The following is an 11,621-nucleotide window of genomic DNA, read 5'->3' as shown; positions in this document are numbered from 1 at the left end:
CCGGAAGAGACTTCAATACCGGAGAATTTCAAAAGATGTTTTCCGGAAGAGGCTTATGTACCGAAGAACTTCAAACAAGTTTTCCAGAGTATATCTTGTGTACCAGAAAACTTGTATTCAAGTTATCCGGAAGTTTAGAAAAAAAACTCACTCTTGAGTTCCGGAAAACTTGAAATCGAAAATAGCAAATTTTTTAAAGTTTTATTATTTAAACCAGAATAAAAACGTCATTTCATTCCTGATTTGAGGTATAGGTGTAATTAGGGGGTATGGGGTAAAATTTTCTATAACTTGTCAAATAAATTTGACTTATAATCTTGTTTTCTGGAAGAAAAAGGGCCTAAGCCCAAAAGAAAGATTATAACCAAATTACTAAAGTAATAAAAGCACTAAAGTAACCCAACCCGCTTTATTTGCTGTTGGATTGGTACAAAATCAAATTACACGGTAAAAGTTTATAAATTAAGATAAATAAATGAGGAAAAAATATAATATAAATAATAAAACTTTAAAGTGAACTAAATAGATTGTCGAATTTTGGTATGCTCCATGCTATATTTTTATTTGAAACATGGAGTACATCATATTATATATATTAATACAGTATGACAGTATATTCTACCTGAATAATTTCACATTTTCACTCCACAGCACTTCAATTCTGCCTTTGTCAACTATGTCCCTCCTTGGTTAATTTCATAAAGTCAAACAATTTAGAAATCATATGAAGGGCTTGAATATCATGTTAAGACTGACTCACATTTTGAAGATTTAATCAACAATAAACAGTAAGGATAAGAACATATACTATTCTGAACATATACTTTGTAAAATGAATGATATATATACTTACTTGAACATGTGTTATCTTTGGAGGCATACTACAATTATATGATGGAGTCTCATGATTGGTAGAGTTCATTCCATTCCCTCATCAGAATCAATTCCTGAGACCAATGACTCAGTTGTTTTTTAAAGAGTGAGCTCAATATTATCATCATTTTCTGGGTTGGTGAATCGAATAACCTCCATCTCACTTTTCTCTTTCAATACGTGAATTCCACTATAATGGAATGGGAATCCAAAGTCAACCTCTGCATGATTCCACTTATTTTCTAAAAGTGCTTTGTCCATATTACCTTTTAATTTTTCCATTTTCATATGAAAAAGATGTAAATGATACACTTTTGGTCGTGCCATGTTTCTATTAGTTCGATCCTCACCGTGTTTATAAAAAAATGTATTGCCATTGATGATCACTTTTATAGGAGGTCGATGATCATACCATGTCAACGGCGAAACAACACAAAGAGCTATGGCGGGAAACTTGTTACGAAACCAGAAAGAAATTGACAATCCTGCCAAGCATTGGTGATCAAACCAATCTGGAATCTTTGCTCGTGGCAAACGGAACCAAGTGTTTCCAGCCTCATGTAATTCCTGTTAGTCATAAATAATTAATGTAAGCTTAACTATATCAAGAACAATATCAATTATCATATTAAATACATTAATAAAACAAAATAAATCATAACCTGATTTAGTAATTTGCTTTTGCTCGACGAAGTCAATGATTTACAGTTTAATGCTGATAATGTTTTTAAGCTTGGCGGAATACCTTTGATCTCTTGAAGTTCCTCACAATTATCCAAGACAAGCCTCCATAAAAATTTGCATTTTTCGATACATTTAGGAAGAACTGTGAATTGATTTTCATTTAAGTGTAATTCTTTCACATTAGCAAACAGTATGAGACATATGGACAAAGATTCATCTGAAAGTTTCATGTTCCTGAGACAAAGATATTTTACAAGTGAACATTTCATTGGACTCACTTTTTCTTCACTATGGATGGTAAGTTCAACCAGTTTTACCATCTCATGAGCAACACTAAGTGGTAAGTGAACAAATCCACAATTACAGGAATCTAATGTTTGACTCGGAGTAAGATTTTGAAATCGAAACGGCAATTCTTTTATGGGAGTGTTAAACAAGTTAATTTGTGGTATGTTTCTCATCTCTCCTAATATTTCTGGAAAACTCTCTAGACTTGGACAATATGAAAGATCAAACTGTTTCAACGAAGTCAACTTGAGTGGTGGAATACTTGTAAGTTTGATGCAATGTTTAATACTCAAGATTTTAAGTTTATCCAACAAGCCATCCACCACACATGGAAAACTATTGAGACTAACACAACCTGAAAGGTCAAGTTCTTCTAAGGAATCCAACTTGAGAGGTGGAATAATCTTGAGATTGCGACAACCTTTAACAAACAGGGTTTTAAGATTTCCAAGAAAGCCATTCGCCACAACTGGAAAACTCTCGAGACTATCACAATGTGAAAGATCGAGTATTTGTAGCGAAGTCAACTTAAGAGGTGGAATACTCTTTATCTTGAAGCAACATCTAACACTCAAGGTTTTAAGTTTATCAAACGACTCATCTATCACAGGTGGAAAACTCTCAAGACGATAACACTCTGAAAGATTGAGTTCTTCTAGGGAAACCAACTTGAGAGGTGGTAATTTCCTGAGCCTGAGGCAACCATAAGCATTTAAGGTTTTAAGTTTACCCAACAACCCAACAGAGTCATCGACTTCTGTTAAACTCACACATTCTCGAAATGAAAATTCTTCTAAATTTACGAGACCAGATACATCGGGTATATGTGATAAAAGTCTATGGTTATCAAAATTTAAAATCCTTATATTCTTGAACTTCTGCAAAAATAAAAAGAAAAGAACCAATAAACAAATAAGAAATAAATGAAAGTGGATTTATTGTTATTGATATAAGATGAAGAAATAAATACATCACACTTGCCTTCTTGAAAAAGTCTTTGAACTCGAATGATGATAAGTAAGAGGGAAAATTGCATGTGGTAAGTTCCTTTGGATAAAACTCAGACGGTAAACCCCATGAAGAACATATCCAATTTTCAATTTGAAGTATTCTTAGGCTATTCGGAAGATGTTTGGGACTTTCACTGCATCTGCCACTCATAATTAGTGTTCTAAGCTTTCTCATCTTCTTGAAAGCCTCTCCATCCCATTCTACTTTAATCCGGGAGTTTGAACATATGATTTCAATTTTACTTGTTCCCTTTTAACATGATAAACCACAAATCAACCAAAACACATGAACATATGTTAGAACCTCAACACACCTATTTATAGAACTTAACATATTGGAAAAGGGGTAAGGTTAGCATTAGTAACATTAATAATAATAATATAATAATGAGAGCTAAATCAATCAATCAAAGTTAAAGATGAAAAGCCAAACCATAAATATCATTATTACTCACCGTATTTTCTTCTAGAACTTGAACTATATCTTTAGGGAGCCATAACCGACTGCGATTTCCAGGCTCTTCTGGTGATTCTTGTCTGACAATTTCTTTCCCCATGTCCTCTATTAGATCATGTAATGTAACATCATGATACTTACTTATCTTTATGAGAGATTTTTCAAATAGCACATTGATGTGATCATTCTTGCTCACACCATGATGAGAATGAAGTATTTTTTGGAGCCTTGCCAAATTATATCCTTTGAAGCAACAAGCAATGTCAAGAAAAACAACCTTATCTTCTTCCTGCAAAGCATCAAAGCTCAACTGTAGTACCGTTTGGATCTTTTTATCTGGAATCCTTTCATAACGATCTAGTGCATATTTACATTCTTCTACTGTCTTATTAAATAAGTGAGAACCTATTACTTCTAAAGCGAGTGGAAGACCGGAAGCATATATTACAGCGCGATTTAAAACATCTGTATAGGTTGGACTAAATTCATTTTTAAAAGCTTTCCATCCAACCAATTCAAAAGCATCTTTCTCATTCAACCCTCTCACCTCATATATTTTTTGAACTCCATGGCATGTAAGCAACTTTTTGTCCCGAGTTGTGATAATGACTCGACTGCCAAGACCAAACCAATCACAACTTCCAGCAATAGCCTCTAATTGCTCCTCTTTGTCAACATCGTCTAGAACCAAAAGAATCTTCTTTTGTTTGAGCCTTTGTTTTAATGTTGCAATTCCTTGTCTAACACTAGCTAACTCGATGTTCTTCTCTCGAAAAATTTGAGTCAGAAGAATCTTTTGGAGATATATCAACCCGTTTTTATCTGAATTTTCTCTAACGTTTTCAAGAAAACAAGAACCTTGAAATTGACAGACAATGGAGTTATAAACTTCTAGAGCAAGTGTGGTTTTCCCTATTCCACCAATCCCATGGATCCCTACCATGTGGACTGCATCATCTGACCCAACATTCAAAAGTGATGCTACATTCTGCTTTTGGTAATCGATTCCAACTAGGTTATCAGGAACAGGTAAGGTAATAGGTACAATCTCTCTTGATACTTGTTCAACTATCTTCCCAATAAATTCATGTTCATATTCATCCCTGCCCAATAAACATGAAGTTGCTTAGTGAAGTCATTCAACTGCACGATGTCTATGTTTCAACACTTTATCATAATAATTCAAATAGTAATGAACTAATGATTAGACAGATGAAAAGTAATATCTATGAAGCACAGACACGACATTGGTACACAAACAACAATAATTATTTTTGGAAAGAAAGTGATCAAATATAACAACTGTTAATAACAGAATCGGAAACCAGCACAAAACAACATTTGCAATAATGAAGAGAACTTGATATTCTAAGAACATAAAGTAACAAAGATTAGAAAAAATGAAAATTACACCAAGCAATTTAACAAGGCTATTACAATGCTAGATAGAAATCATAAAATGAGATAGAAGTATATTGAATAATGAGAGAATTATTCAATTAAATCATATGATACAAGATTTACATAACAAATGACTAACAAATAATTGATATAACTAACTATATCAACTAATTAACTAACTATTGTTTAATAAGCAACATTAGCTACTATTATTGATTTATCAATCTCTTTGATGAGTACAATCTCTCACAACACATTTTCAGATTTTCTCTTTACAAAATTAGTATCTGGAATTTCCTCTCAATGATCAAGGCTAAGCAACAAAGACTACTTATAGCCTATTCAACTAATGCTAATTAAGTAGCTGTTGTAACAGAAAAACGGTTGAAGCCACTTAACCGCCTCGGCGCGCTCACACACACACACACATATATATAGCACAAATTGAAATAATTAGATAAACAAAAAGAATGAATATTACCCATTCTTGTAATGAAAGCCAGACAAATTAGAAACTTGGTGAAGACACATCTTCCATTTATGATTGGATTTAGTCTCATTAGTATCCATTGCTTCACCATAAGTCCCTTTTAACTTCCTTACATCTGAAGGATCCACCTTATAAAAAACCGGTAAGACCAATCTACCCTTACCTTTGATTGAATCAAGTATATGAGAAAGCTCTTGTAAGCAAAAGGATGAAGAAGCATAGTTTTTGGAGAGAACAACAATTGCCATAACTGAATTTTGAATTGAATTGATAAGTGAGGGTGTGATTTCATCCCCTTTTTGAAGATCATCATCATCCATGAAAGTTCTGATTCCCTTGTCATTTAGAGTTTTCCATAGATGGCCGGTGAAAGTGTAGCGAGTATCTTCGCCTCTGAAACTGATGAACACGTCGTAGGTAAATCCATCATCAGCCATGTGAACAACAACAAGAAGAAGAAAGGTTAGTTCTTAAAATGATTATCAAATATGAAAGTGTTGGATATGAAAAACTTGCATTTTAGCCATTGATACAAGACTTTTTTGCATAGCAAAGTGATTGATATATTAATAATATGATACAATAGAAAATAGAAAATAAGAGACAAAGAGAAATAGAAAAATTAAATATCATTGTTCTTTTCACAATTAGGAGGAATTTGGAACACTGTTTTTAGTCTATGTTTGACTTCAGAATAATTTATATGGTCGTAACAGATTTGTCAATTATATTTGTTTTGGTGTGAACTTTTAAAAAAAAATAATTAAAACACAGAATTTGAGTGAGATATATTTTATATTTTTGAAATTCAATATAAGTTTTTTTAATGTATATCATAAAATCACATCAAAAATTATTATATATTTTTAATGTGACATGATAACAAAACTCATAGTTTAGTTTTAAAATTTTCCAATTAAAAATGAGTAAAACAAAATTATGATTAAAAATAGTTAATATTATAACTTTTACATATATAAAATACTAATATAATATAAAAAAATATTAAATGATCCATAGAAGACTATATGCATCATTCAGATGAGGCTTTTTTTTAAGTTTTTCCATTAGAAAAAATTAAATACCAAAATGCTATTGATTTTTTATTAAAGACTAAAATATCAATATTTTTCCTTTTCTTTTTCTTTTTGATGAAGATTAGAAGTCGATGTTCATGCACCGGTTTCTCACCCCAATAATTTTATTTTATTTTTCAAATAAAGAAGGGAAATTGGTTTTCCCCGTTACTATAATTTCCCATGCAATGTCCCATTTTTATTTTTTATTTTTATCGTAAAATTTATTTTATTGTTTGCATAACCTTTCTATTAATAGTGATATTTAGTAAACACATTATTTCAATGACTATTATTTTAATTAAATACAATGTTAATTACTTTTATAACAATTATCTAATTAAATTTTACTTTTATTAAGTAATTATTAAAAAAAAAATTAAATAAAATGTAGTCCATAGAAACAATAAAATTTAATTAAACATTAAAATTAAACATACAAATACAAAATGAGTGAAAATAAAATAAATACAGATTTCATTACAATGAACTAATTTTCATGGATAATATTAGTACACTAAGAGCATTTATTCTTGTTATGTCACTCTTACCGACACAAACCACATCTAGTGGGTGTGTACTTTTCTCTCGTTGATCCATTTCAGTATGAATGTGAGTAGAGTGTGGACGACCTTTTGGATCTCTCCTCATGGGTGGACTGTGGTACAACTTTATTCCATTATATTTTGGTCAATATAATTGAAGAGGAATTGCTTAGAACTTTTCCTTATAAGCGTCGAAGATACATTGCAATATATTTGGAAGGTACATATATCATGTAGTCACGGTAAATAAACAAACAAGCGGTGATGACATGTGAACATAAATAGTGTAATGTTTGAAATTCACCACAATCACATCATTGTTGAGGTCTACCTTTGACACGTTCGTGTCTTTCTTTTTATAATAATAATAATAATAATAATAATAATAATAAGAATAATAATAAAATCAATTTTTCCCCTTTCTTTTTTCATTTCACTCTTCCCCCTTCTTCCTTCTCTCTCTCAGCAACCCCACTCCCCCATTTTCATTATTTTTTCTTTTCTCTTCTTTCTTATCCTTCCCTTCTCCTTGCTTCTTCTCACTCAATTACTCAAACCCTCAACCCTTAAAAGGGATTTAACATTCCCACAAACATAATTTCTCAAACTCTTACAAATTCTTTTGGTTGGGGTTTTTGGGTTAGGGTTTGTGTTCTAAGGAAGTAAAAGGGTACCCATCTCTTGAGAGTTGTTGATTAAGACTCATTGAGGTAAATGCACAACTCTAATCCTAGTATGAATTCATAAAAAAATGTAGTTTTGTTTAAAAATCTTATTTTTGTGCTTAGGGTATATTTAAACGATTTTTAGGGTTTCCTAGAGTTAGCTATGAAGTAACAATGTCGATTTACAAAAAAGGGGGGTTTGAATTATAAATGCAGCTTTTAAAAATTCTTGTTAAAACTTAAGAAAATAACTCAAGATTGATGTTGGTTGTGAAAACAGAAAACGGAGAACGTTCTTGGTTAGTTAAATTCAGCAATTCAATTTATGTTTTTTAACTTGATAATCAATCAAACAGAAAGTAAATAGATAAGGGAAGAGATACCACACAATGATATATCCTGGTTCACCCAACCCGGGTTACGTCCAGTCCTCACAACCGTGAGATTTTCCACTAAGTATTTAAAACAAAGAACCTTCTTGATCTTACAACACCTAGTCTAGATCAACCTTGATCTGTTTTAATCTTTATTACTTTCCACCCAGAAAGTAATAACAGTACCTATCTAACTTTGATAGGATTCAATGTACTCTAAATAAACTATAAAGAAACTCTTATAGTTTGAGTTTTTACAATTGGATTGTTTTTTACAAAATCTGAGATTTCTCAACTCTTGTTTGAGAATTGATTCTTTACAAAGGATCTAATGATAATTTCGCAATCTAATATCAGAAAATGGATCAGCCTCTGTTTTGCGAAAAATTAGAACTTCAAGTATGTATGTGATTGATTTAATGATGATTTCAGCTCTTTTACTTGCTTCTTTGATCCTAGATATTGGCCTTCTATTAATAGGCATTAGAGGCCTTTAATGAAGGTCAAAAGAGCTGTTGATAGTGCTCTGAAGTTTGACTGAAGGCAATATATCAGATTAAAAATAATCCAGCTTTGAAAAACTGCTTTTCCCTCTTTTTGACTTTTCTAGTTTAGCATTTAAACGGAGATTGATTATCAATCTGGATCTGTCAATTTGATCTTTCTTGAGATTTAATAATCAATCTGGAGTTCCTATTTTAATCATTCTGGATGTCTTTTGCAATGTCTTATCATATATCAAGGTTGATCAAACTTTCTTGACAGTTTGATTTTTGGAGTTACAAACTGTCTTGATTTTTGTCTGACTTTGAGTCTTTTTATTTTAGAGATCAGATAACCTTTTTGAGTTTGGATGAATCCTATTTGTTCCTTGCCATGTGTTGATTCTATATGAATAATTTTCCAGGGCAGACTCTTTGTTAAAGAGGTAGAAAAAGTTTGATCAACATGTTGTGATGAACTTTTTTGATGCTGGAGATATTTCTCTGTTTTAATGTTCTTGTTGTTTTTTTCTTTGCTTTGCTTGATTCTGTTCTTAATTAAATTCACTCAAAAACACATGTTAAATTAACATAACATTTTAAAATCATAATTAACTTTCTTAATTAACCTTGTTTATTTTCATCAAAACTTTAAATATGGAGTTTGTCTCAACAATCTCCCCCTTTTTGATGATGACAAACATGTTAATTTATATTTTAATTCTGATTCTAATATCAAGTATTTAGAAGAGCTTAAACAACTCCCCCTCAATTTGTGCAGTTTTTAAATTGACAGAATTTAAAGCACTATATGCAACAAACTAGTTTTTCATTTAATTTAGAACAAAGTTACAAAAGTATGGGCATAATTACATAATCAGTCTTTTTAATTCAGATTAAAAACTAACTTAATTCTCCCCCTTTGTCATTCAAAAAGGTACCAGAAAAACAATAAAACTAAGAAGCTAAGGAGGGAGAAGAACCTTCTGAAGAGGAGGATTTCCCTGGATGAGGAACTTGGGAAGGAGGAGGAATCGGGTGAAGAGGTGGAGGTGGAATTTCCAGCATGGGAGCAAGGTGTTCTGTCAACCAAGTTCTCAACATAGCAGTTTCTTGATCGTGATGAACCTGTCGTGCCATTATGATCTGAAGAGCAGCCATGATGTCAGAATTTGAGGGTTCAACTAAGCAAGGAGAAGAGTGAAGGTGAGTAGAGGGTTGAGAAGTGGTAGCAACGACAGTGTTGGAAGGAATGGGATTTATAGAGACGGATGGAAAAGTGGCAAAGGAGGATGAGATGGAGGGTAAGGGATCAATAGATGTGTTAGATGGACCAATAGTTGCTGGAAAGTTTAAAAACTGACTGATGCCGAAAATGGAAGAACTGGTTTTTTGAGGGGATACAAATAGGGGAGACATGGTAGAAAAATGTGGATTGGATAGGAAATTACCAAAGTCGTGAGAAGGGGAGTGAAGGGTTTGAGAAAAGGATGGAAGAGTTGAGGATACAGAGGTGGATGTTTGAGGAAAGAGGTTTGAGGGAGTTGGGATTTTTTCTGGAGAACGTTCTGGATGGGGTGAAGAACGTTCTGGATTTGGTGAAGAAGGTTTTGGGGTTGTGTTGTTTGCTGGGTTTTCCTCAGGGTTAAGAGGATTTGATGGGAATGGAATAAGGTGTGTAGTAGGTCTTCTTCCTGCTAAGCGTTTGCGTTTGGAGAAGGTGGGAAAAGAGGAAGCAGGAGTAGGAGTTTGGGCAGAGGATTTTTTGCGCATGTGAGAGAGATTTTTGGTGGAAAACTTTGAGATTTTGATCAGAGATTTTTCAGAGGACAGAGAGACTCCAAAGTACCTGAAGACCTTAGTCAGAACCATGCCATAAGGTACAGTATTCTTCTTGTAGTCTTTGGTGGCTGCACAAATCATGTGCTGGAGAATCACATGAGGTAAATTCAGTCGCCTGCAGTTGAGGAGATGATGGATGAGCAGTGCATCATTGCCAGAGACATACTCATGACTTCCACAGTGAGGAATTAGAGTATGTTGGCACATGTTATTAAACACTTTAAGAAGTGGCTTGAGATATGTTGACAAGTAACGAGTGGAATCTTCTTCAAACAAGTCAGAGAGGACTTCAATCTTTCGAAGATTCAAGGTTGAGTACCAGTTGTCACCAAACACAGATAGACCTTATGTGGGCAACTTAAGGATTGAGGCCAGAATGTCTAGAGTTAGTTTGATCTCAACTCCCTTAATTGTGGAAATAATAAGGGATTTGTCAGCAAACGTCTTTGCATTGCAATAAAATGCTCGGACAACATCTGGATAGTAGCTTTCAGATGTTTGCAAGAACGAGGTCCATTCAAGAGCATCTGTGTGATGTTGGACAGCATTGCCGTCAATGATGAGGTTTTCAAAAATGAAAACTCGTCCAATCCCAACTGGGCGTTGAGCCCATTTGCTTTTAAAGAGTTTGGTTTTGCTGGAAGGAATCAGAGGTGGAGTATTTTGTTTGGATTTTTTAGGTGGTGGGGATGGTTCAGATTTAAACGAGGTGGAGGTGGAGGTAGAGGAACGTTCTGGAGTGGGAGATCGTTTGGCGTGTGTTGATGGGGAAAGTTGTCTGTGTGGAGAGGGTTCTGGAGGAGGGACTGAGTGAGCAGGGGAACGTTCTTGATTTGGAGAACGTTCTTGTGAAGGAGGAGAAAAAGGAGTTTGAATAGGAGAACGTTCTTGAGTTGGAGAACGTTCTGGAGGTTAGGGTGGGGAACATTGTGAAGAATGTTCTGGAGAGGCGGGTTGACAATGTTTGAGGTTTTGTTTAGGAGCGAGTGTTTTTCTCTTCTGAGAGTTTGGAAGTTTCTTTCGAGCAAGGAACTGCGCAATTGTCATGGCAAATTTTGTTTTCATGGGTTTTGTTTGTGGTTTGGATTGAGAGGAAGGTTTATTTTGTTTAGTAAGATGGGAGACAATTTCATTGATCAATCTCCGTTTTTGGTGTGGGGGAGTTGATTGTGAGGGTTCAGAGGAGAAAGCAGATTTGGAAGGTGTGGTAGGTTTAGTGTGGGTTGGTGCCTTTTCAGATGTTGATGTTGGATTATTTTGTTGTGTTGTTGCTGATGGAGGGCAAGAATCAGAGGAATCATCAGTCTCAAAATCTGAGATGATGAAGTAATGAGGTTTAGGGTTCAAAGGTTTTGAAGTTCCAATTCCAGATTGAACTCTCATGGAGCATCGTGGAGGAGTATTTTGAGTGCGTAAATGTGGAGGCACTTGAGC

The 11,621-nt window shown here is 33.7% G+C and overlaps 1 protein-coding gene across 2 annotated transcripts; it reads right to left on the bottom strand.

The window, feature by feature from the left end:
• Positions 1-369: 369 nt before the first annotated feature.
• On the bottom strand, positions 370-5,846 carry LOC101511404 (TMV resistance protein N). 2 transcript variants are annotated; one of them, XR_001144619.3, is made up of 6 exons: positions 5,195-5,846; positions 3,311-4,415; positions 2,827-3,105; positions 1,536-2,723; positions 854-1,440; positions 370-685 (listed from the first exon to the last, which is right to left on the bottom strand). XR_001144619.3 is itself a non-coding variant. In XM_004512740.4 (5 exons), exons 1-5 carry the CDS (start codon positions 5,638-5,640, stop codon positions 973-975), a joined length of 3,486 nt encoding a protein of 1,161 aa, XP_004512797.1. In that variant the 5' UTR covers positions 5,641-5,846; the 3' UTR covers positions 370-972. The 2 variants fall into 2 exon arrangements, 1 of the variants encoding a protein (XP_004512797.1); XM_004512740.4 differs by having other exon boundaries at positions 370-1,440.
• Between the last annotated feature and the right edge of the window lie 5,775 nt (positions 5,847-11,621).

This window comes from Cicer arietinum, chromosome 8, assembly GCF_000331145.2.
Source record: "Cicer arietinum cultivar CDC Frontier isolate Library 1 chromosome 8, Cicar.CDCFrontier_v2.0, whole genome shotgun sequence".
Lineage (NCBI taxonomy): Eukaryota > Viridiplantae > Streptophyta > Magnoliopsida > Fabales > Fabaceae > Cicer > Cicer arietinum.
The sequence above is the reverse complement of the archived record's forward strand: the minus strand, read 5'-3'. Positions and strand labels throughout refer to the sequence as shown.